This window comes from Budorcas taxicolor, chromosome 21 (genome assembly GCF_023091745.1).
Source record: "Budorcas taxicolor isolate Tak-1 chromosome 21, Takin1.1, whole genome shotgun sequence".
NCBI classification, from domain to species: Eukaryota; Metazoa; Chordata; class Mammalia; order Artiodactyla; family Bovidae; genus Budorcas; species Budorcas taxicolor.
In genome coordinates, this window is record NC_068930.1 from 46,115,144 (window position 1) to 46,140,187 (window position 25,044).

Consider the following 25,044-nt stretch of genomic DNA (forward strand, 5'->3'; position numbering starts at 1 on the left):
CTGAGAAGGTTTTACCAGAGGTGGAGTTACCTTGAAGGTAATGAAGCTTAAGTTCAGGATTCCACACAGTCGGGTTGTAGAATGTTCTCAGTGGAGAGCAGAAGCCGGTTGCAGGCAGGGACAGTTTCTGTGTAAGCATTTCTGGTGTTCAGGAGGTCTCAGAGAAAGGAACTCTATGGTGCTAACAGGTTATGATGATTTCTTTTACATTCTAAATAAATATTTACTTTTGCACCTAGTTTGGCGTTCCTGACTTTGCATTCTTATTCTTAGAGAAGACCACTGAAGTTGTGTGTGCTCCATGACACATACATATGTGCTCAGTGACTAAGTCGTGTCTGACTCTTTGAGACCCCATGAACTATATATAGCCCACCAGGCTCCTCTGTCCATGAGATTTTTCAGGCAAAAATACTGGAGTGGGTTGCCATTCCTTTCTCCAGGGGATCTTCCTGACCCAGGGATTGAATCTGCGTCTCCTGCATCGTCAGGCAGATTCTTTACACTTAAGTATCTGCTGCTGGGTTTTACTAAATTAGACGCCTGGATGTTTTGCTAGTACTTATTTCCCTGCATTTAGTAATAAATAATTTATGTGAGTAAATCTGCACTGAATAGAATGTAGAGCATCCCCAAATCTTTCTAAAATCAATGCTTCAGTAGTTCTTTTATAAGAGAACTGGAACTTTCTGGCAGACAGTATATTTTAATACATTATATTCCTTGAGAGCTTCCCTGGTGGCTCAGTTGGTAAAGAATCTGTCTGCAATGCAGGAGATCCGGGTTTGATCCCTGGGTCGGGAAGATCCCGTGAAGGAAATGGCAACCCACTCCAGTATTCTTGTCTGGGAAACCCCATGGACAGAGTAGACTGGTGAGGCCCAGTCCACGGGGTTGCAAAGAGCTGGACATGTCTGAGCAACTAACATTTCATTTCAGTATGTATTAATATGTTAATTGTTAATTGGGGTCACAAAAAGTCAGACATGACTTAGTGACTGAACAACAATAATGTGTTAATTATGTTAACTTTATATTAATTATTATATATTCATTAATAGCAACATATATTGCTATTGATATATTAGTGAATGCTATAAAACTGGAAGTCAGATACTGAGTTCAGTTCAAGTCTGCAATCCTTGGTGAAATGCCTACTATGTGTGATGAAGGTTCTGGGCCAGGTTTTTTATTTTTCCCATTTTGAATTCAGTTTAAGAGTCATTTGAAATTCATTGCCTTAACAGTGTAGTATTTTTAGTTCCTCAGAAATATAATAGGAATTCTCTTTAAAGATGTAAGAAATTGGAGCCAATGTGATAAATATGATTAAATGCCAAGGAACAACAATTATAAATTGCTGGCGCTAGTCATTTGATGTCCTCTGAAACAAAGAGGCTTGTCAGTCTGCCAGTGCTGGGAGTGTCAGCATAGAGGATGTAAAATGAAAAGTATCCTTTATCTTTTTTGTAAATAGTTTCATAGATGGTGGCCATGGGTGACTTAGGGATAACTGTTTTCAAACCAAGAAACCCCATAGTGAAAATGAACTACTTCATCTTCATCATTTCATCATTCTCTTAAAATGTGTTGTTAAATCAGTATCAAGTACTTGTGTTTGAGAAATATCATAGAATTCCTAAAAGACGTGTCAGTATATAATGTCAGATATTGATAAATGTTTTCAAGAAAAAACACTTTCAGAGAAGGAAAGAAACTGATGGTTGGAGGAGTGCTGTTTTAGAAAGGCTGTGCTGCCTTCCTAGCTATTCCGTGGGTGCACCAAGCATATCCCCATCTCAGGGCCTTTCCACTTGCCATTGCTTCTGCCTAGAATGCTTTCTAACAGTTGCATGTTATTTTTCTCAATTCAGGCTCTGACCACCCTGTCGAAGGTAGTCCCTGACACCACATTCTATTCCTTTTCTCTCTGCTTCATGTGTTCCTCACTATCTGACCCTGGGAACTGAAGAGACTCAAAGAACTCCTTTGATAAATTCTTAGCTGTCTGAACTCTTACTACCCGCTCTCTGAAACTCAGAAATTGAAGACTTTAAAAATGTCTCTTGCTGTTTGATCTGGATATATCCAAATCAGGAACCAAGTAATTCTGTATAGAAAGGGATGCTTGTTTTCTTTGTAGTACTTTTTACTCTTTGTCTTTCTGTTTATCTACCTGTTTCCCTCACTAAAACTATAGTTGCTTAGTGGCTCGGACTGTTTTTTTTCATGCTGTCTATTCATTACCTGGAACAGTGCCTGGAATCATTTCTCAGTAAATATATGTTGAAAAAATGTGTTAAAACATAAATGAATCCGTCAGACCCAATATCCTATTTTAAGAATATGTGATTTTATGGAAAAGGCTTATTTCACATTATTAAGTTTTAAGAAACAGGATACACAGTATAACTTCCATTTCCTTTTTAAAAATTTTTAAGTATTTGCATGTATGTATTTATTCATTCATTCCTTGAAAGAAAACTTGGGCATCTCCTATGTGTCCATTCTGTGTTAGATATTCTGTCATCTACAGTTTCATGAGAAGATAGATACTGAAACAATAGTAAACAAATGCCATCTTTCCTCTTGCACTTCTCTTCAGCTATGTTGATCTTTCAATTTCTCTCACTAACCTTTTTCGCACAGGTTATATCATTTTGTGTTGAATATCTCTCTCCCTCTGTACTGTAAATGCTGTGAGATGAAGGGACCATGATACTATTCAATTACTAATTCCTTTGCTCAATGCCTGATATATAGTAGATACTCAGTGAACATTTGTTGGTTGAATGAATGAACAACCATATCTAATTTTTAATGAAATTTATGGGAAGTGACTTTCAAGCTGCAGCCTCAAGAATGAGGAGGAATTAGCAAGTAAAGAAGACCAGGCAGAAGTTCTAAAGCTTAAGCTTAACCTTTATTCTAAAAGCAATAGAGGAGTTTTAAACAAACAAAAAAAAAACACTGCACTATCAAATCATTTTTTTCTGTGGTATCAAGAATAGACTGTATGGGCAATGCTGATACAGAGAAATTGGTTGGGAGATTTTGGTGATAAATGAATGTGGTGGTTCATGTTGGGTTCTTGGCCATGCAGAAGGAGAAGTGAATACATTTCAGAGATTTTTTGTAAAGCATAATATAATTGGTGAGGGAAAGGGAACAAGTTAAGTATGATCCCAAGTCTTTGCATTAGGCAACTGAGAGGACCCTACGGCCTTTTGCTGAAACTGGGGATTCATAAGGAAGAACCATTTGAGGAGAAAAGAGCTTGAAGTACCTTTGGTAGTGGTGGTGGTTTAGTCACTAAGTTGTGTCTGATTCATGGGACCCCATGGACTGTTGCCTGCCATGTTCCTCTGTCCATGGGATTTTCCAGGCAAGAATACTGGATTGGGTTGCTGTTTCCTTCTCCAGGGGACCTTCCTGAGCCAAGGATCAAACCCAGGTCTCCTGCATTGCAGACAGACTCTTTAAAAACCGACTGAACCACTAGGGAAGCCCTGAAGTATCCTTGATACCTATCTAATTGAGGCTGAGCATTTTTCTAGGTATCAGTTCAGTTCAGTCTCTCAGTCGTGTCCAACTCTGCAACCCCATGAACTGCAGCACGCCAGGCCTCCCTGTCCATCAACAACTCCCGGAGTTTACCCAAACTCATGTCCATCGAGTCGGTGATGCCATCCAGCCATCTCATCCTCTGTCGTCCCCTTCGCCTCCTGCCCCCAATCCCTCCCAGCATCAGGGTCTTTTCAGATGAGTCAGCTCTTCGCATGAGGTGGTCAAAGTATTGGAATTTCAGCTTCAGCATCAGTACTTCCAATGAACACCCAGGACTGATCCCCTTTAGGATGGACTGGTTGGATCTCTTTGCAGTCCAAGAGACTCTCAAGAGTCTTCTCCAACACCACAGTTCAAAAGCATCAATTCTTTGGCGCTCAGCTTTCTTCACAGTCCAACTCTCACATCCATACATGACTACTGGAAAAACCATAGCCTTGACTAGACGGACCTTTGTTGGCAAAGTAATGTCTCTGCTTTTTAATATACTCTCTAGGTTGGTCATAACTTTCCTTCCAAGGAGTAAGCGTCTTTTAATTTCATGGCTGCTATCACCATCTGCAGTGATTTTAGAGCCCAAAAAGATAAAGTCTGACACTGTTTCCACTGTTGCCCCATCTATTTCCCATGAAGTGATGGGACCAGATGCCATATAGATACTTAGAAAAACGCCTGAAAAGAAATAATCAAATGTTAATAGTTTGTAAATCTACTTATATTTATAAAATTTTCTTTTTTTCTTAATTTACTTGTTTTAATTAGAGGTTAATTACTTTACAAAATTATTCTTATAAAATTTTCTTATCAAGTTTCAGTTTTCATTTTAGTGTGTTTTATGAAGGAAAAATAATAAACATTAAAAATTATAGTAGGATCTGCTACAGGAAACACTACTCAAAACTCAAAGGACAAAAAGCTAAGACCTCCTTAGGTAAAATTAGGGCCGTTCTCAGTGAAAATAGATTATTGGTCCTGAAATGTACATTGCGCACTGGGATCATCATTATGGTATGTGTGTGTTTTGTGGGATCATCTGAAAATTTAACCCTATTAGTCAGAGAAGGTCTGCTAGGAGCAGAGATGGTTTCTTATACATCCACGGTCTTTTATACATCCATATCAGCCCTCATCATAGTCCCTGGCACTTAGTAATAGCTCAAGTGAAAGCTATTATTTTAGATTTGTTATTAATTCATTTTTTTGGTTTACATCACTATTCACCGCATTTGTTTTTACAGTGATATTATTTGTGTTGTCTTGGTTTTTAGGTAGATTGGGGTCAACTGGATTATCTGGTTGTTGACATGCCACCAGGAACTGGAGACGTGCAGTTATCAGTCTCACAGAATATTCCCATTTCAGGTAACGCTTACAGTTAAATGGAATTTGTGATGTCCTTGATGTTTTGTTTTTGTCATACAGTAAAACAAACTCTATGACAGGCAAACATTTTTATGTCTTAAAAACATTATCATTTATAAATTTACCTTTAGAGATCAGATTCATGAACAAAAGTTTCAAAGAACTGCCAGAATAAGCATGTTTATAAAAATATAAAGAAAGACACTTTGAAAAGGTAGTGATGTAAGTCTATGTTTTAGATAAGAAGTGGTGCTTAAGTATTATTTAGTTAAAACCTGGCTGTTTGGTTCACCAGTCATTCAACTCTTACAGCATAGTGCCTGATTATGTGGCAGGCACTCAGTAATGTTTATTGACTAAATATTGAATAAGAATAAATACTGGAAAAATTTGGCTTTTTAATAAATACAACTGTGGGAAATTTTTATATCCTGCAAATTAGTTAATGTTAAAGTTGAGAGCAATAAACATGTTAGTTTACATCAAATACAAAATATACAACACTTCAGTATGGTAGTGGATATCTTTTAATGCAATGGAATTTAAAGATTAGTATTAGGTTTTATATTGAATCTGTTTCTAAGGATTTTCCTAGATTCCAGTGCAGAAATAGTTGTAAATCTCTCTGTAAATCTCTCTTATATACATATAAGGACTTTGAGGGAAATAATGGGATTTAAAAATGTCTTTTCAAATCCATTATTTGTTGGTAATAAATAACCATGAGCTATCATGGACAGTCACCAAAAGGTTTAGAAATGAGGTATTTGATAATATATATACATTATTTGAAAATATCATTATGATATTATCAATAATTATGACTACTTTTGATATTTTAAATAGATTTATAACCTTTCTGGAGCCTGAGGCTTCTACTTTGTTGGGGCAAATTATAATGCATGAAATGGGAGTAAAGTACAATAAAACAGGAAAGTAATTTGTCCTTTCTGTAGTCAGAGTTGTAAATAGTCTGTATTTTTTTCTTTTTAAAGTAGTTTTGGGACTTTTATTTTTTAAATACCAAGAGTAAAGTAAAAATAAAAATTAAAAAAATAAATAAGTAAATAAATACCAAGAGTGATCGCTAAATGTTTATTGAATAAGTTGTACTCCTTGAACTTTGAAATGCCTGTTGCAAGATTCTCAAACTCTTATTTATGTGGATAATATTGATAAAGTTGGGCTAAATTATTATTTATTCCCTGAGTTGTGAGTTGGTACCTTGAAAAAGTTTAATTTACTTCAACAGATAAACTGGTGTCCCTAAGCAATTTTCCTTTGTTTATTCAGATAATAGCCCCTCTCTCTGGACAGGATTTATGATTATATCGCTCTGTTTAATTTGTGCTTATACTCTAAAACAAACAATGTGTAGATTGGGGTTAAGATTTACTTCTCCTTTGAGGATTTCTTTCTAATATCCTAAAATTTAAGTAGTATCTCTATTTCTTACCTTTGATGAACAGTCTACCCTCTAATAGGTAATTAATGTTAGATAAGAATAAAAAGCAGTATTTTTAGAATTTTGGTCAAATGTGCATGACGGTTCAGTAGCATTGTGTACATTCACACTGTTGTGCAGCCATCACCACCATCCATCTCCAGAGCTTTCTCATCTTCCCAAACTGAAACTCTTTACCCGTTAAACAGTAACTCTGAATTCCCTCCTACCCCTAGCCCCTGGTAAGCACCATTCAGAAACAGTATTTTTTACAATAAGATGAGAGAATGATTCTAGAATGAGGAAAACCTATTTATAAGATTGCATTAAACATAAACCTAACATTGATTTTATAATTTATTAATAAATTTTAATTATTTTTTAAAATGAAGAAACTGTTTACTTCTTAATTTTGTTGTCATTCTTAAAATCTTCCTTTGGGAAAAACTCATCAACTCAGTTTGTGCTGTACTCCATAGTAGGTAGCTGCTGCTGCTGTTGCTACTGCTGCTTCTTAAAGTTTTTTTTTTTCATTTATCTTTTATGCCTTTTTATTTTTTTATTGAAGCATAGTTGAGGTTACAAAGCAACAAATACTATCCATATGAAGGTAGGTGCTTAGCACTCTACAGGATCCAGGGATGGTTAAATCAAGTCTTTCCCCTAGACAAGTGTTCCAAACCTTTTTTTGATGTTTGGACCTTTTTTTGATACTTTGATGTATAAATGTAAATGTATTTGTACCTACAGAAACACAATTTTTATGTATAATTTTAGAAGGTTCACTGTCCTCAGGTTAAAAGTCCCATCTGAATCCTTGTACACTGTTGATGGGAATGTAAATTGGTACAGCCACTGTGGAAGGCAGTAGGGAGGTTTCTCAAAAAACTGAAAATAGAACTACCATATAACTCAGCAGTTTCATTCCTGGATACATATCTGAGAGAAATGGAAACACTAATTCAAAAAAACAAACACACCCCAATGTTCATAGCAACATTATTTACAATAGCCAAGATATGGAAGCAACCTAAATGCCTATCAATAGATGAATGGATAAAGAAGATGTGGTGAGTATGTATATATATCTATGTATACATATGTGTACACACAATGGAATACTACTCAGCTGTTAAAACAACAACAACAACAACAACAATGAAAACTTGCCATTTCCAACAACATGGATGGGCTTGGAGAGTACTGTGCTAAGTGAGAGAAGTCAGACAGAGAAAGACAAATACTGTACAATGTCAGTTTTATGTGGAATCCCCAAAATGCAACAAACTAGTGTATATAACAAAAAAGAAACAGACTTACAGATATAGAGAACAAATTAGTAGTTACTAGCATACTAGCAGTATGCTGCTGCTGCTAAGTCCCTTCAGTCGTGTCTGACTCTGTGCGACCCCATAGATGGCAGCCCACCACGCTCCCCCATCCCTGGGATTCTCCAGGCAAGAACACTGGAGTGGGTTGCCTTTTTGTTCTCCAAAGTGAAAAGTGAAAGTGAAGTCGCTCAGTCGTTGCAGCCTGTAGGGGCAGGGAATAAGACATACAAACTATTAATGTATAATGTAAGCTACAAGGATATTATATTTTATAATACCTATAAATGGAACATAAAGTTAAAAAATTGTGACTCACTATATTGCACACCGACTTCCCTGGTGGCTCAGACGGTAAAGTATCTGTCTACAATGCCAGAGACCCAGGTTCGATCCCTGCGTTGGGAAGATCCTCTGGAGAAGGAAATGGCAGTCCACTCCAATACTATTGCCTGGAAAATCCCATGGACAAAGGAGCCTGGTAGGCTACAGTCCATGGGGTCGCAAAGAGTTGGACACGACTGAGCGACTTCACTTACTTATATTGCACACCTGTGTATATTATTGTATATCACTCATACTTGAAAACTGGAAGTCCCAGTCTTAGGAGATAGAGCAAAGGGAAGGGCAAGGAGAGGGAGTGGCAGGTAAGAAAAGAAACATGGATAGCTAAAATGTGGAGTACGAAGAAGTACTCTGAGAGATATAAACCCCATGATATGGAGGAATGGCAACCCACTCCAGTACTCTAACATTTCTAAGTAAATACTAAAATTGAGCCAGTTCCCAGGATTTAGAGGGGAGGGCACCAACCAAAGACTTGCTGGCCTGGCTTGCTTGAATCATGGCTTTCATCAATTCTTATAATCTGGAACAGCCTGACAGAATCGTGTCTGCCTTTCTAGACCTACCTGAATTATTTTTCTCTAATTATGAACCTCATTTTCCTTTTTTCTTATCATTGACTTTAGAACTCTTTTAGGATACTCTGTGTTCTACTTATTCTTATGTCCCATATCCCACAAACCACAGAAGCTTTTTCAACTCTTATTTGAGCCCTGTTGTGATTCGACTTCCTTTTCTTTCCCACTGAACTCCTCGTATAACCTAGGATTGCTCCCCCTAAACCTTAGATACCCACTGCCCTTCTTTCCTCCCTTTACTTTCTCTAATATAAGACACAGTTGACCCTCACTTAGAATGTCTTCCTTCCCCATTCACTGGGTACCCTGGTCCTGCTTACTGTTTATTGTGATGGCTACTACTTGCCATTTTCCCCCAGTCTCCCAGTTAGGAACCCTTTCTCCCTCTTTGGAATTCACATAGCATTTTATTTGAATGATTTCTATAGCATTTCTTATGTTCTCTGTTCAAAACTTACATAACTATGTTATCTTCTCTACCAGACTGTTACACCCTCGAGAGTAAAGCCTCTGCTTCATTCATCTTTGTGTTTTCACAGTGCCGAAATCAGTGCCTTCCTGTAATCACTCAGGAAATGTTGATCAGTGAATGAGTGTTTTATCTGTGTTGGTATTATCTTACCAACTAGGCAGTAAGCTGCTTGAATGCAATGATTTTTTTCCCCATTTATTATAGTATTTCTTAGAGTACCTTGGCAATGGCTTATGCAATTAATATTGATTGAATAAATGACAAAGTTAGTTGATTAGTTGTCACTGTTTATGCGCCCCCTTATCTAACTCATTCCTGTTATCTTTCCTAACCCAGCTGCTTTTACCTGGGAGCTCTTTTCTGTTTATCAGTTAAAGCATTACCTTTAAAAACATCAGTCAGTCAGTTCAGTCGCTCAGTCTGACTCTTCGCGATCCCATGGACTGCAGCACGCCAGGCTTCCCTGTCCATCACCAACTCCCAGAGCTTGTGCAAACTCATGTCCATCGAGTCAGTGATGCCATCCAACCATCTCATCCTCTGTTGTCCCCTTCTTCTCCCGCCTTCAATCTTTTCCAGCATCAGAGTCTTTTTTTCCAATGAGTCAGTTCTTTGCATCAGGTGGCCAAAATATTGAAGTTTCAGCTTCAGAATCAGCCCTTCCAATGAATATTTAGAACTGATTTCCTTTAGGATGGACTGGTTTGATCTCTTGGCAGTCTTAAGCGACTCTCAAGAATCTTCTCCAATACCACAGTTCAATAGCAACATAGATTTTATTTAATTCTTCCTTTGAGTGAAAAATATTTTCATTTTAGGGATTTCTTTATGCTATCTTTTTTCTTGTGTTATGTATAACATACTTGTGGTTAGTTGATACCTTTTGATACTAACTTTTCTTTGGTGTCTGGGATAATAGTATGCATGTGGGCACTTGTTATTTGGTTACATGCAGGTTCTGTATTATGGGCTTCCCAAGTGTCTCAGGGGTAAAGAATCAGGTAAACCTGTAATGCAGGAGATGCAGGTTCGATTCCTGGGTGGGGAAGATCTCCTGGAGAAGGAAATAGCAACCCACTCCAGTATTCTTGCTTGGGAAATCCAACGGACAAGGGGTTGCAAAGGAGTGGACCAACTTAGTGACTAAACAGCAATAACAACAAGCTCTGTATTAAATTACTGATGAGAGTCACTAGTGCTGCTCCATTGGAAGATAATAAGAAATTCTTATTCACTTGCAGGGATATTTGGCAAGGGACTAAATATCTGATTATCCTTATGTGTGGAATACCTGCCTACCCCATAGACTTAGAAGGAGCAAATGAGATAATGAACATAAAAGCTCTATATAAATGTATAGTCATTTTTAGAAACTACTTGAACGCTTTAGAAGGGCTTTTTTGGGGGTGTGTGAAATGTTGTGAATTAGGAATCTTTATATGAACTTTGCATTTCTCCAAGCCATGTTGAGAGTGAAATCGTGTTTTATGCTTGTAAAGAGACATCATTTTGCAAAATTTATGGAGACAGACCTGTACAAGTAAAAGATCTTCTTTCTGAGTGCTAATTAGCAAGTCTTTTTATGTGTTCCAGTTTGTTCCGTAGGATAGATGACAAGCTCATTATAAGAGGAAACTTTAAAGAAACAAATCCTCCTCTTATTTGTTAAAAGTGTTGTGTAGCAAAAATAGTGATATATGTGTTAACAGCAGTATTAGTAGCTAATGATTTAAATTTGAGCTTCCATGGACTACTGAATCATTATATACGGCAAATATCTAGTAGTTGTAGTAATTTCTAGATGGAAAGAGACAGAATAGAGGGTGAGAAATAATCAATTATAGTCCTTGCATTTGCTCTTGTCTTGTTGAACCTGTCAAAAGGAGAAGCCAGAGTTATCAGTGATGATTTTGTTGTGTTATTTTTCTTAATTTTTTTTTTGGTTGCACAGTTTGCTGAGTTTTTGCTTGCTGTTTGTTTTGTTGTAAATTAGTTGGTGCCATATATTGAGGTGAGTATATTCCAGTGTTGACTTGTAGTGTTTTTTTTTTTAATTCATAGTGATGTACTCTTGGGAATTATCGAACACTTAGCTGCTCTTCCATAATGGAAGAGGATTAATATTTCTTTGAGAAACATTTATAAGTTCCTTGAAAGTTTGAAAATATAGGTACCATGTTACTATTTGAATTCTAATAGATGTTGCCTAAAATATTTTTCTTCCTTTGTTAGATGACTTTAATTCTTGGAATTAAGTGAAGAATTTATGCCTCTCATGAAATCTGTGAAACATATTTTTATTTTTTGAGAGACTAGAGAGTTTTAGTGAGTGATTCATACTAAGGTGCTCTATTAGTCAGGGTCCTAGCTGGAAAGAGGTGACACAGTTTAAAAAGAATTAACAGAGTGAGTTTAATGAAGGGATTAGTTACCGAGGTGTGGGCGATATCAGGAAACCAACAAGGCATGGAGAAATACCCAGAGGCTAGTGACAGTCAGGAATTTTTACGGACTGTCTGCCTGAAGGAGCAGAGAGTGAACCATGTAAGTGCGGCCTGGCGACTGCTGAAGTCATGGTAGAGGGGCTGATTGTTGGGAGCTCTGACCACAGAGGAATGCAAGCAAGGGCAGAACTTCTGCAAGACAGAGGAAGCATGTGTATGGTACCTACAGTGCTCCCACCTTTTCCTCCTCTCACAGCTTTGTATCCTGGGTACCTGCTCTGGCAGATCCCTACTGAAAGCCAGAGGATAAGGAAATTCAGGTGATAGAATTTGCACAGGCCAGCTACCTGGGTTGATCAGGACAGAGAATGAAGCAGAACTTGGGAAAGAGGGAGGGGAAGCAAGTGGAGCACAGCAAGTGGAAAATAATCAAAACAGCTTTTCTTTTCTTCATGATTGTCACTGTAACTGTGAATTAGTGACTTGTGATTGATGAGGTACAAAGATTCCTGCCTTCTGAAAGTTTGAAGCTAATACAGATTTCAGTACAGTTAAATTAGTGAAAATTCATGCTATCAGAAGGCAAAGTTTTACTGTCATCAAATTAAGGAACAGAATATTTATATTGGAGATAAACTGTGATGTTAAGTATGTTTTGTTGCAATGGGGAGTAATGGATAGAAGGGCTTACTTTGATAGGATAGAGCTATGAAAAAAAAGTTCTCCTTCACTTTATTAAGTAAAAATAGATGCAGGAATAAAACTTCTGGAAATGATTCTTAAAACAGAAGGGACAAAGACTGAACACTCGTGAGGGGAGTACATGATCCCTTCCTGGTCTTCTTTTACTTCCAAGGAAAGGCATAGAGAACAGCCAGGTGATCCTAATGTGGGTACTGTCTTCATTACTTTCCCGCAAGGAGGGAGAAGCTACTGCGTGTGGCAGAGTAGGCAGCTAGACAATATGCTAAGTATCCACGGACTCAAGAGAAGCTGCCCTAGCAGACTGGCATTGAGTTATGGAAATGAGGTTATGCCCTTTCTTCCTGTCTGGAGCCCTTCCTGTCTGGACACTACAGATATAAGGAAAGCCAGAGGCCTTTCTGCCTCTTATTCACTTAAATGAGATGAGATGGGAATTTTAAATTAAGCCACCTTAATATTTCAGTCATCATTTAAAGTGAAAGGCATTTATTGCTTGTGAAAGGCAGTGGGCCCTTTGCCACATTAACTGAACTCCTATTCACTCATCATAGACGCTAGTCCAAGCCCACACTTGTATTTTTCCCACCACCAGCTTGGGCTATTCAGTTATCTCTTTTACAGTAACACTCTTTGACTGCCAGTTTTAACAGTAGTGTGTGTGTGTGTGTGTGTGTGTAAAATTTTCTTTATGTGTTTATTTGTGGCTGTCTTGTGTCTTTGTTGCCTTGCAGGCTTTTCTCTAGTTGTGACGTGCAGGTTTCTCATTGCGGTGGCTTCTCTCGTTGCAGAGCGTGGGCTCTAGGGCAAGCGAGGGGCTTCAGTAGTTGCGACTCCTGGATTCTAGAGTGCAGGCTCGATAGCTGGGGCCCATGGGTTTTGTTGCTTCACAACCTGTGGGATCTTCCCGGATCAGGGATTGTACCTGTGTCTCCTGTATTGGCAGGGGAGTTCTTTATCACTGAGTCACTGGAGAAGCCCAACCGTAGTTTTTATAACATGAAAGGATCAGAAACATATTGTTGCCTTCATTAAGTAAATTACTATGGGCCATATTTGGCTATTTTAGTGCTATTTTTCCCCTACATTGTACAATTTTTAATTACCTCAAACTGTAAAGCTTAAAGCATGCTTATATCTGATAGGTGGCAGACTTAGGTCATAGATTTTCCTAGTATTCAGAGATAGTAAATCTTCATTATGTTTTTGGTTTGTAGTATGAAACTAAAGGAGACAGTCAGTTTTGGATTTCTCCTCTGGTGTATTTCCATGAAAATGTTGGGCAGGGTTATAATTAATGGATATTTAGCAAATAATCACATGATGTAGAAGAGAATTACTGTTTTATCCATCAAATTTTAAAAATTCTTTCCAAAATAATTTTTTTGTTTTTGTTAGGCAAATTGTAGCCAAGGATTAAAGATCAGGAATTGTATTCCAGTATTTTATCTTTAAGGATTCTCCTGGTAGTCAGTCTGAAACTTCAGTCTTTGTTAGTTTGGGAATCAAATTATAAAGCAAATATAATGCTATTGGTTAGTGAACAATAATGTTTCCAATTAAATTTAAGAAGCAGGGCCCCTGTATTTGTGTCAACATATATTATAGGTAGAAGTTATAGTGTGTCAGTTAACAGTTTAAGGAAATAGCCTAAGAATTAACAACTTTTAAACTATGACATGGAAAGACTCAGGATTTGAAAAACTTCCCCAAATGATTCTTATGTAGATTTCAGAATCATTCTGTCTAGAGCAACTTATCTGATAATTCCTTGATTTATCCAGCCTGTGTTTTGATGGGACCCTTCTGATATCGTTCATTCAGTTTTGTGTTTGAAGAATTTCTAGATACTTTGTTCATCATATGCCTGACAGCTAAAATTCCTTAGTATCTTAAAGTTCAGTGAATAGTTAATGGCCAATGGATAGTCAGATTCATATTAAAAACTACTTTTAAATCTATTAAACATTTATATGTAGAAAAAGGATGAGACTCCCAATCTATCATTTAAACATTTTTGCGCTTTGTCTTAGATGTTAAAGATTTGATCAGAGTGCTGTGTAGCTCTGAAGAATGTCTTCATATCTTAAGTATGATTTGAAAATGGAGCAAAGCTTTTCCGTGAAAAATGTCAGTCTTTCTTTTGTGAAATACACCTGGTTAAATACGGTTAAGGTAATGAGGGTATAGCGGTTCTCTTCTTTGGGGTTCATGTTAGAGAACGAATGTGTTCAGAAAGGAATGTGTGTCATTATGAACAAAACAGCCTTTGGTGGTGGCTCACTGAGAGCATCGGCAGCTTGAGCTTCATGTGCATCTAACAGAGTTTGAAATCCAAAATATTTAATCTTAAGAGTCCAGCATGAACAGATGCTTATAGAAGAACATTGCAGAGACATTTGTTTAAAACAAGCAGGCTTCTCTAGGTGTTTACTGATCAGCATAAAGATGGACTCAAGACTTGAGGGTTTAATCTTTACTGATAATATCAGAACTGAGGGAGAGAATGAGAATGAGAGAGAGAGAGAGAGAGCATGTGAATAGAACATGAGAGAACTGTATGGTTCTAGCCCAAGCTCTTTAGAATCTCCAGAAACTTCTCTTGTCCTCAGTGGTTCACAGTGAACGCAGTCTGAATCCCTAGTGAGTTCATCGTTAGGGTGAGGTGATTGGAAGCCTGTTGCCTTTGACTCCATTATTGAAAAGCTAATCTCTCTTTCTGAATAGCAGATATGTGTCCAGATTCCTTTAACAAACTTGAATTCTTAATTAAAAGTGCACATGCTCTCTCTCACCAATGACTTTGAAATACTGTGATTTCCACTAATTATTGTGTTTTTTAATGCTTTTTGGCAGCAGTTGGCATAATTTTCTGTGACAAAATTCATTTCTAACGTGAGCAACATAATGATTGATCTTTAAATTAGTAAAACATATACCCTTTGTGACTATTCCAATTCTCTCCTCTGGTGGAATGGAGTATAGAATCCAAAACAGTGACTCATGAAAGAACTATTTATATTCCCTGTTGAAACACAGTCTGGGGGTACATTTAAGGTGAATCTGCCTTTTTAACTTTTTTTTACTTAATCTGCTGCTAATGTTAGTGGACATTTATTGATATTACAGGGAATAATGTTTATAATTCAGGAAGTTTGGGAGTTATAGAGAAGAATGGCAAGGGAGAGCTAAAAAACACTGAAGCAAATCTCCTTTACAGTCAATAAACAATTATGTTTATGTTAAGCTAGCAGAAAATGATTATTTTGCTGCAAGTATCTTTAAATAAATCAAGGAGCATCAGCAGCATTAAATATTAGAACACTGTGAACATTAAGAATAGCAGTTAATTTCTTCTTTTAAGTGTTGGTTGACTTTACATTGATGTGCTAAAGGATTATATAGAATTATTCATCCAGGTATACTTAAGGGCAGTTTTTGTTGTATATTTTTATTAGGTTCCAACACTGAAGTTCTCAATCAAGCATGGTTATTAGATACAATTTATGCCTTGGAGACTTAGAATGCCATAGTTGAGTAATTCCACACTGGTATAATCATGATCAGCCTAACATCTGGAATGATTAGTTTTAAATGCTTCAGTTCAGTTCAGTTCAGTCACTCAGTTGTGTCTGACTCTTTGCAACTCTATGGACTGCAGCACGCCAGGCTTCCCTGTCCATCACTAACTCCTGGAGCTTATTCAAACTCATGTCCATCGAGTCGGTGATGCCATCCAACCATCTCATCCTCTGTCATCCCCTTCTCCCCCCGCCTTGAATCTTCCCCAGCATCAGGGTCTTTTCAAAAGAGTCAGTTCTCCTCATCAGGTGGCCAAAGTATTGGAGTTTCAGCTTCAACATCAGTCCTTCCAGTGAATATTCAGGACTGATTTCCTTTAGGATAGACTGGTTGGATCTCCTTGCAGTCCAAGGGACTCTCAAGAGTCTTCTCCAACACCACAATTCAAAAGCATCAATTCTTTAGCGCTCAGCTTTCTTTATAGTCCAACTCTCACATCCATACATGACTATTGGAACTAACTGCTCTGAACTTGGACCCAAATCTAGATATGCAGTTATAAATGCAGTTTCCTCTCAATACTCAGGAGAATTAGCAGTTAAGACAATACTCTAAATAATTATTTTTCAAGATGTTTACATATTTTCCAGAATCTGATAGACAACTAACCTCTTATAGTAAATCCCAGAGACTAAAATGCCTTTTACATAGATTACAACTTGGAAAATAACATTTTAAACAATATTATTTACTTAGACTTAGACATTTACCCTAGAAAATGGATAGAAAATTCTTCATGGAATTCTTGAGATGGTACTTTATGGTACTCTGTTTTTACCCCTTGAAAATTATTATATTTATTGCAAAGTAAACATTCTCTTTGTTGCTATTAGTATTCCTTGTGGTCAGTAGAGGGAGCACAAGTTTTCTAACAAACCATCACAAAACTGAAGTGACATCATCAGTGATGGTATAGAGGGGAACAATGTAGGCTAGTTCATATTGGTTCATTTTCCAGGATCTGTGAGAAAAATTGAAATTTATTAAGTAGAAAGTCAAGAATTATAGAGATAAACTAATATCAGATTTAGAGATCATATTTTAAGTTAAGAGGTTAGTAACAAAAACCAACATAATTCCTTTAAAATTGAAAAATATGCATTGTGATGCACAGATTGGTTAATGATTAATTTCACTGGAGATTTTGTTTCTCTTTTGTTTACTTTATTTCTTTATCATTTGTAGAGGTCACTTTAGGGTGTCTGGAATAGTACATGTGCAATGCACTAAAATTTGGTACAGCGAAAGAGGTGTAGTGATTTCGGTATGGGTCAGTTATGTTTTTGTATTGTTTAACAAGGGCTAGACATTTTTTTCTCAAAATTGCATCCTGAAGACTGATTGCATTGCAATTAGTCAATAGTTAAGAACATATATTTAAGGGGAAAAAAATCTTACACCAAAAACTCTTATGAATGTAGCTGGTAGTTCCAGTGGAATGTTTACATGTGTTATGAGCATTTTATGGAACATGGAAGATGATTGTTGTCTGTCCTTGTCAGAAATTTATGATGATGTATGAGTGGTACTTTTTAAATTACAAACACTCAGGCATCATGGATGCTTATTTGTGATACCATGTTAGTGTTAAGTAAAAGAAAACCAAGACACTTTAATCCCTCTTTCTAGGGTCTTATAACTATCACTAAGCAGTTTTGTAACAGTTTTGTTATTTTTTAAAAAGTGAAATAGCTCTTTAAATAAGACCAGTGGAAATAGGTTCATTTTATAGAGAAGTTAATTGAGATGTATTGAGATTCAGTGAGCATTAGCATAGTCAACAAAACCAGAATTCAGAGCTTTTGACTCCTGGTTCAAGGAGTTACAAAGAGTTCTTAGAGCTGTAGTCTAGGATAATTCGAAAACATAGGACAATTATTTAAATTCCTGATCCTTTATTAAGTGCCTGTTTTGTGTACAGCATAGTTATTTTGTTTGATTAAAAATTGAGAAAAATAACCATCTGTGAAACTATATTGTGTAGTAGTAATACAGTGGGTGCAGTGTGTTTCAACCAAAAAATGTTTATATTATCTTAAAGCTAAAGGTACTTTTTAAGGCTAATAGAAAACCCCTCTGTACTGATTTATCATTATGAGCGAATTTGGAGGAAATAGCCAAGGGGTGGGGGGCATTGTTTACAGGTGAAGAGAATGGCTCTGAGACTGAGGGACTGTAATTCTTAGAGGGGGTGGTATTTCACATTTGCTTAAAAAGGATTACTGAGGCAGTCAGGTTGAACTGAAAACTACAGTTAAGAGGGAATGCAAAATCGCGTGATCAGAGAGCTGGCTGAGACCTTAAAGACTGTCTGCCCTTGCATTAATTTTACGGCTAAGGAAACTGAGACCTGGAGTGATTCTGAGTTATTTGCCCAAGGTTAGTCACACAGGTAGATGGGGGCAGAACTGGAATTAATTTTCTTCCAAATGCCTGGATATGATAACAGAACCGGGAAGGTGGCAAATTATGGAAATACACTGGATGTGCAGAGTTGAGTATATTTTTGCACAAGTTATTTCCATCAGTCTTTAAAAGAGGAAAAAGAGAAATGTTGGTTTGTTTTGGGTTTCTTGGGAAGAATAGAATATTTGTATTCAAAATAGAAGAATGTAGTGATCCATGGAATAGTTCAAAAAGTAGGATGAGCTGCCTAATGGCAAATATGAAAATGACCTTGCCAACAACTTCTAGGACATTTTTACTAATAATAGTAATAAAAATAATAGAAATATAACCAGCAGCAACAGCTACCATTTATTGAATGTTTACCTATGGCATCATGTTGAGTATCTTATGTACATTACTTCATCAAATTATTGCATCCTGTGACCTAAGAATTACTATGCCATTTTGTAATTTAGAAACTAAATCTCAAAGAGATTAAGTTATTCCCCTTGTCACACTGGTAGTCAGCTATGGAATAAAAATTTGAATTCTCATTCTGTTTGAATTCCAAGCCAGTGTTTCTGAAGCTTGACTAATGAATAAACCGTTCTTCTAAAGGAAAATAATCTGCTCATGCCCCAAATAGACTTATTTTTATTAGTAGATTACTTAACTAAGCATAAACACAAATTCCTTAAGCTTATGGCTCTTATATAATTTTTAAAAACTACAAAACTTACAAATTAAATTCAAGCAAATGTATAAGATCAATAAAATTCAAATTAATATGACATTAATTTAATATGAAAGATGAAGTTTTGGCTGAAATGAAAGTACCAATTGCAAGGTGAGTTTGTAGCTAACTGTTGCTGCACAGTTACTCTGGGTTTAGTGTGCCAGTACTGCCACATGCTTTGTGAGAACTTGATTCTGCTGCTACTTTTCTCTGTTCTGTCTTCTTCAAATTGTCCCTTCAGACTCTGTAGTACTCTGTAATAGGATCATTTGCCCTTCACTTGATGCCGTCAGTTATTTATTGTTAATCCGACTTCTGTTCTCATTGGCTATGCCAAAGTACTACTGCCAATTTGGTGGTTTGGAATGCTGGAACGTCATGGCAGTAAGTATTTAATTATAAGATTGTGGTCATCGGGTGATCTAAAATGTTCATTTTTTCAGTCTGTCATCTAGAAGAAACCCCCAAATTTAAGAAATTCATAGTGTCTACAGATGATAACCAGGTCTCTTGAGTTTCTACTTACAGAAAAAAATTGCACTGCACTTTCCCTCAAAACTCAAAACCTATTACCATAACTATACTATACTATACTATACTATACTATAACCTGTTACTATAACTCAGAACTATTACTGTGGGATAATAGTGGAGACCCAGGAAAGCCTCCATCTCCATCTACTTTCAGTGCTGCCTTAGTTCAGGCTACCCCTGTTTTGCATCTAAGTTTCTGCCACAACCCCTAGTTTTACCCCCACCAAAGTATTCTCTACAGTATAAACCACAGGAGCGAGTTTTCTGGAATACAGATTTAGAGCTCAGCTGGGTATCACTTCTTTCTGGAAACTTTCCCCTGTGGTTTCTTCTTATCACTGGTTTCCTCACCCCATTCATGATCACCTTCACCATCCTCTTCTCTAGATTGAATTAGTTATTTTTCCTTTGTTCCTCCTTTATAACTGCATAACACCCTAGGTCTACCTTTATTATAACCCTTATTAGCATACTGTGTTGAATCCTTAATTTGGGGGTTTCCCCAAGTAGGCTGTTAGGTTCTTGAAAGTAAAGCATACCTTGTGCATCTTCTAGGTAGCACATTGTGTGTGTGTGAAAGGGAAGAAGATCCTGATGATACAGCTGTGATCATGAATCACAGGTCAGTTTTAATTTTAGGAGTGAGGAGTCAAAAATTGGCAAGAACGAAACAGACATTTCCTTATCTTTCCTGTTCATGTATGTGAAATTTATACAGATTACCTAAACAGTTAATATAATAGACTCTTTTAGTGTGTAGTCAGCATAATTTTGGAAGTATTTCCATACGGAGTTAAATAGTAGCATCATTTTGCTATGGTTTCTGTTTTCTCTCGGTTAGGTGCTGTCATTGTCTCCACGCCTCAGGACATTGCACTGATGGATGCACACAGGGGCGCTGAGATGTTTCGAAAAGTCCACGTGCCTGTAAGTATTTACACCTTCACTGTTGGAAAAATAAGAAATGCTTCTAACTGAAAAAGCAGATCACTGAGAAATACAAAAATTTAATTTAGTCCTGGGTGGAAATCTGTATGAGCACACTACTTCATTTTTTGTTGTTGTTGAGTCGCTAAGTCATGTCCAACTCTTATGCGACTCTGTGGGTTGTAGCCGCCAGGCTCCTCTGTCCATAGGCTTTCCCAGGCAAGAATACTGGAGTGAGTTGCCATTTCCTTCTCCAGGGGATTTTCCTGACTCAAGGACTGAACCCACATCTCCTGCATTGGCAGGCAGATTCTTTACACTGAGCCACCAGGAAGCCCATACTTCACTTTAATTGTTACTTTAAAAATACACATATAGGTGGAAACAGGAATGCACATTATATTAATCAAAGAAAATTATGAAACATCCTTCAGGTATGAGTTTTCTTTTTTTGTTATGAGTTTTCTGAACAATTATTCCCTCTCTCAACTATTTGTAGCTGTCACTGACTAAAAAAAAAATAATGAGAATTTTGGGAAATTATTTAGGTAGATGACTTTTTTCCTTCTGTCTTCTACAGTTTAACTCATTTATAGCTCACCATCTTCTTGAAAGTAAGAATTTGCTATACAAAGTGGCAAAAAATAAAAATTTTATAAAAAGGAAAGAAAGGACAATTAACATCAGATGGAGTCAGAGTGAAGTCTGTAAACAACGTGCATGCTATTAAGGGACTTAGATGTGTGCTAGAAGTATGCCATGTATCTTCAAGCAATCACAGGGAGAGAAATATAGGGCCATTATAAGACTGTCCATTTCTGTGAGGTTAACTAAAAGAGCTTGAAGCACTATTTATAATAGCCAGGACATGGAAACAGCCTAAATGTTCACAGACAGATGAAAGGATAAAGAAGATAAACTATTACTCAGCCATCAGAAAAGAATGACATAGTGCCATTTGCAGTAACATGGATAGACCTAGAGATTATCATACTAAACAAAGCAACTCAGAAAGAGAAAGATAAATACCATATGATGTTACTCATATGTAGAATCTAAAGTGCTATACAAATCAATTTATTGATAAAACAAAAACAGACTCACAGACATAAAGAACAGACTTGTGGTTGCCATGGGGATGAGGAAATAGGGAAGGAAAGGAACAGGAGTTTGGGGTTAGTTGAAGATAACATAGATATATATATATATAACTGAGTCACTTTGTTGTGCAGAAGAAATTAACACAACATTGTAAGTCAACTATACTTCCGTAAATTTTTTAAAAAAGAGCTTGATGCTCAAAAGAAGCAGAACTAAGAGGAGAGGCATTACTCTTTCCTAGATCCTCAAGAATACTAATAAAAGAAACCCTGTAGGTAATGAACACATTTTCATCATCTTTGTAACCATAAATAGAGGGTTCTTCCTCCTAGTGTGCCTCATCAAAAGCAAGTGGATTTGTGCCAAAGTGTGGTTTAGAACAAGTGTTCAGTATGAAGCCAAAATGATGCTTCCGTCTCCATGGCCCCCAATGGCTTTGTTTAATTCTTGGTTAGATTTTAGAGCTTATAAAGTGGAACTTTTTGTTTTTGTTTTCCTTTATGGTTTATTGCAGGGTATTTAATATAGTTCCCTGTGCTGCACAGTAGGACCTTGTAGTTTATCCATTCTATATATAATAGTTAGCATCTGCTAATCCCAGACTCCCAATCCAACCCCGTGATCCTGGCAACCACAAGTCTGTTCTGTTTGTGAATCTGTTTCTTTTTCACAGGTAAGTTTATTTGTGTCACATTTTAGATTCCACATATGAGTGACATTATATGGCATTCATCTCTCTTTCTGGCTTACTTTGCTTAGTGTGATAATCTCTAAGTCCATCCATGTAGCTACAAATGGCATTATTTCAGTCTTTTAGATGGCCAAGTAACATTCCATTGTATATGTGCGTACACACACCACATCTTTATCCATCCATCTGTTGGTGGACTGGGCGTTTGGGTTGTTTCCGTGCCTTAGCTATTGTAAATAATGCTTCTGTGAACATCGGGGTGCATGTATCTTTTTGATTTAGTTTTGTCTGCATATATGGCCAGGAGTAGGATTGCTGGATTATACAGTAGCTCTAGTTTTTGGTTTCTGAAGAACCTTCTTACTGTTCTCCATAGTGACTGCACCAATTTACATTCCCACCAACAGTGCAGGAGAGTTCCCTTTTCTCCATGCTCTTGCCTGCATTTGCTATTTGTAGGTTTTTTAGTAATGGCCTTTCTCTTTGCAGTTTTGATTTGCATGTCTCTAATAATTAGTGATTTGAGTATCATTTGTATGTCTTCTTTGGAGAAATGTCTGTTTAGGTCTTCTGCCCGTTTTTTGATTGGGTTGTTTTTTTGTTATTGAGTTGTATGAGCTGTTTGTGTCTTTTGGAAATTAAGCCCTTATCAGTTGCATCATATGCAAATATTTTCTCCCAGTCCATAGGTTGTCTTTTCATTTTGTTATGGTTTCATTTGCTGTGCAAAAGCTTATAAAATTGAAGTTTAGCTTGGACAAATTTTAAAGCAATAGTAACAAAATACCTGCTTCAGATAGAAAACTGTCTCGATAAAGCACTTAGTTGAACAATTTTATTTCCTATTATGCCTTCCAAGATAAACTAGATGCAAGTAATGCGCCTACTCAGATAACTAATAAGAATACTTATATGAAATTTTAAAGTATAAATCAGCAAAAAGTTAGATAGTTATCCACCCAAAATTATGAGAACAAGTAATTCATAATCCGTCTTTCTGGCAGGAATTAGATAACTGAGCCGATGCTCTGTTACTGCCACTCCAAGGTCAGGGTAATAACCGTTCTATCAGCGTATAAGTGAATGCTTAACTTCTAGTTCTACAAGATGAGTGCAGAGGCAGGTGTCCAGCTCACTCAAAAGGAGCATGAAATCCTTGAGAGAAAAGTTTTTAAAAGAGAGGAAGCCAGAATTTTCTTACGTGGGTGTCACTAAAGGATAAAAGTTGAGCTGTCAACCAGAAAGTATTGTGAGGAAGTACTGGGCAGCATAAGGCTTGTGGGACTAGGGCAAGATTAGTTATGGAAAAAAGGAGATGTTCATAAAGTGAAAGTGAATGTTGGAATGTAAGTTTGCAGAGTCAGAGCAGTCCTGGGTCATGACAAGGTACAGGAGGTGGTTGGTCATGGGTGTGTGGGGCTGAAGAGGAGTGGAAATGAAAGTCTTTGGAATTGCATAATCCCTCTGTTATTTTTTTGACATTGTCTGTTGTCTTCATTATAGCCCTCATTCTTCACCCATTTTAATTATTTGCCTTCTAAACTGCAAAAATTTGGAAAAGCGATAGAATGTTGTAGTCAGCTCTTAACCTGCAAAACAAGACAGGTACTCAGTAATCTTTGCAAGTAAATGAATGAGAACTTCCCAGCAGAGAGCTCTGTAAGCAGTTGGAGGACAGCCATGGTGTAGCTGCCTTGTGAAGGGAATCCTGGCTTTGAGCAAGATGTGGATTTGATGACCTCTGAGGTCCTTCTGGCACTTAAGAGCCTTGCAGTCTGAGAAATGGTAAAGCATTTGAAATTAGAAAGTGTTCCATAAATGCAAAGGAGAAATGTTATGCTTTGTTTATACCACTTTATTTCATTTTTTCCCTGGTTTTTAGTCTTATTCTCTTTTTTCCTCTTTTGAAGTGCATTAGTTACCATGGAAACAGTGATGTCATTGGAATTCATTGGTATGGTCAGAGTTTATTAATGTCTACAAAAATGTTTTGAAATTAATTTAAATAATTTCCTAAAATTCAAGGCTCCTTAGGGGAAGGAGAAGAAGAGCTATTAAATTCTCTGTTCTCTGCCCGAAATGGTATCAACTTTGCCAAATTCTTGATTATGTCAGTATTTGTAGATAGACAGTTTTAAAAAATAATAATAATTTTTTAATCTTACACATTTTTAATGCTGATTATGTACTGTGTCATTCTCATCCATTTTTTTGCCTTTTATAAGGAAAGCCCTTATAAATGTTAAGAAGCAGAAACATTACTTTGCCAACAAAGGTCCATCTAGTCAAGGCTATGATTTTTCCAGTAGTCATGTATGGATGTGAGAATTGGACTGCAAAGAAAGCTGAGCGCCGAAGAATTGATGCTTTTGAACTATGGTGTTGGAGAAAACTCTTGAGAGTCCCTTGGACTGCAAGAAGATCCAACCAGTCCATCCGAAAGGAAATCAGTCCTGAATGTTCATTGGGAGGACTGATGTTGAAGCTGAAACTCCAATCCTTTGGCCACCTGATGCGAAGAACGGACTCACTGGAAAAGACCCTGATGCTGGGAAAGATTTAAGGCAGGAGGAGAAGGGGACAACAGAGAATGAGATGGTTGGATGGCATCACCGACTCAATGGACATGAGTTTGAGTAAACTCCGGGAGATGGTGATGGACAGGGAGGCCTGGCGTGCTGCAGTCCATGGAGTCGCAGAGTTGGACACGACTGAACTGACTGATAAGGAAGGCCCAGACACCTCAATTTAGGGCCCTTCCCCTTCTGTTTGAACTGTAAAGTCACAGGGGTTTCACTACCCAGCCCCTTCTTCTTAGGTAATCTCCTTTCCAGATGCTGAAA

At 37.1% G+C, this 25,044-nt stretch overlaps 1 protein-coding gene across 1 annotated transcript in view; it reads left to right on the forward strand.

Annotated features, from left to right (window-relative positions):
- Nucleotides 1-25,044, forward strand: part of NUBPL (NUBP iron-sulfur cluster assembly factor, mitochondrial) — a 227,004-nt gene that overhangs the window by 163,295 nt on the left and 38,665 nt on the right. Inside the window, exons 7-8 of the mRNA XM_052659947.1 lie at nucleotides 4,836-4,929; nucleotides 20,324-20,409. Of these exons, the coding sequence (XP_052515907.1) occupies nucleotides 4,836-4,929; nucleotides 20,324-20,409 (180 nt within the window). The remainder of the gene's footprint in view (nucleotides 1-4,835; nucleotides 4,930-20,323; nucleotides 20,410-25,044) is intronic.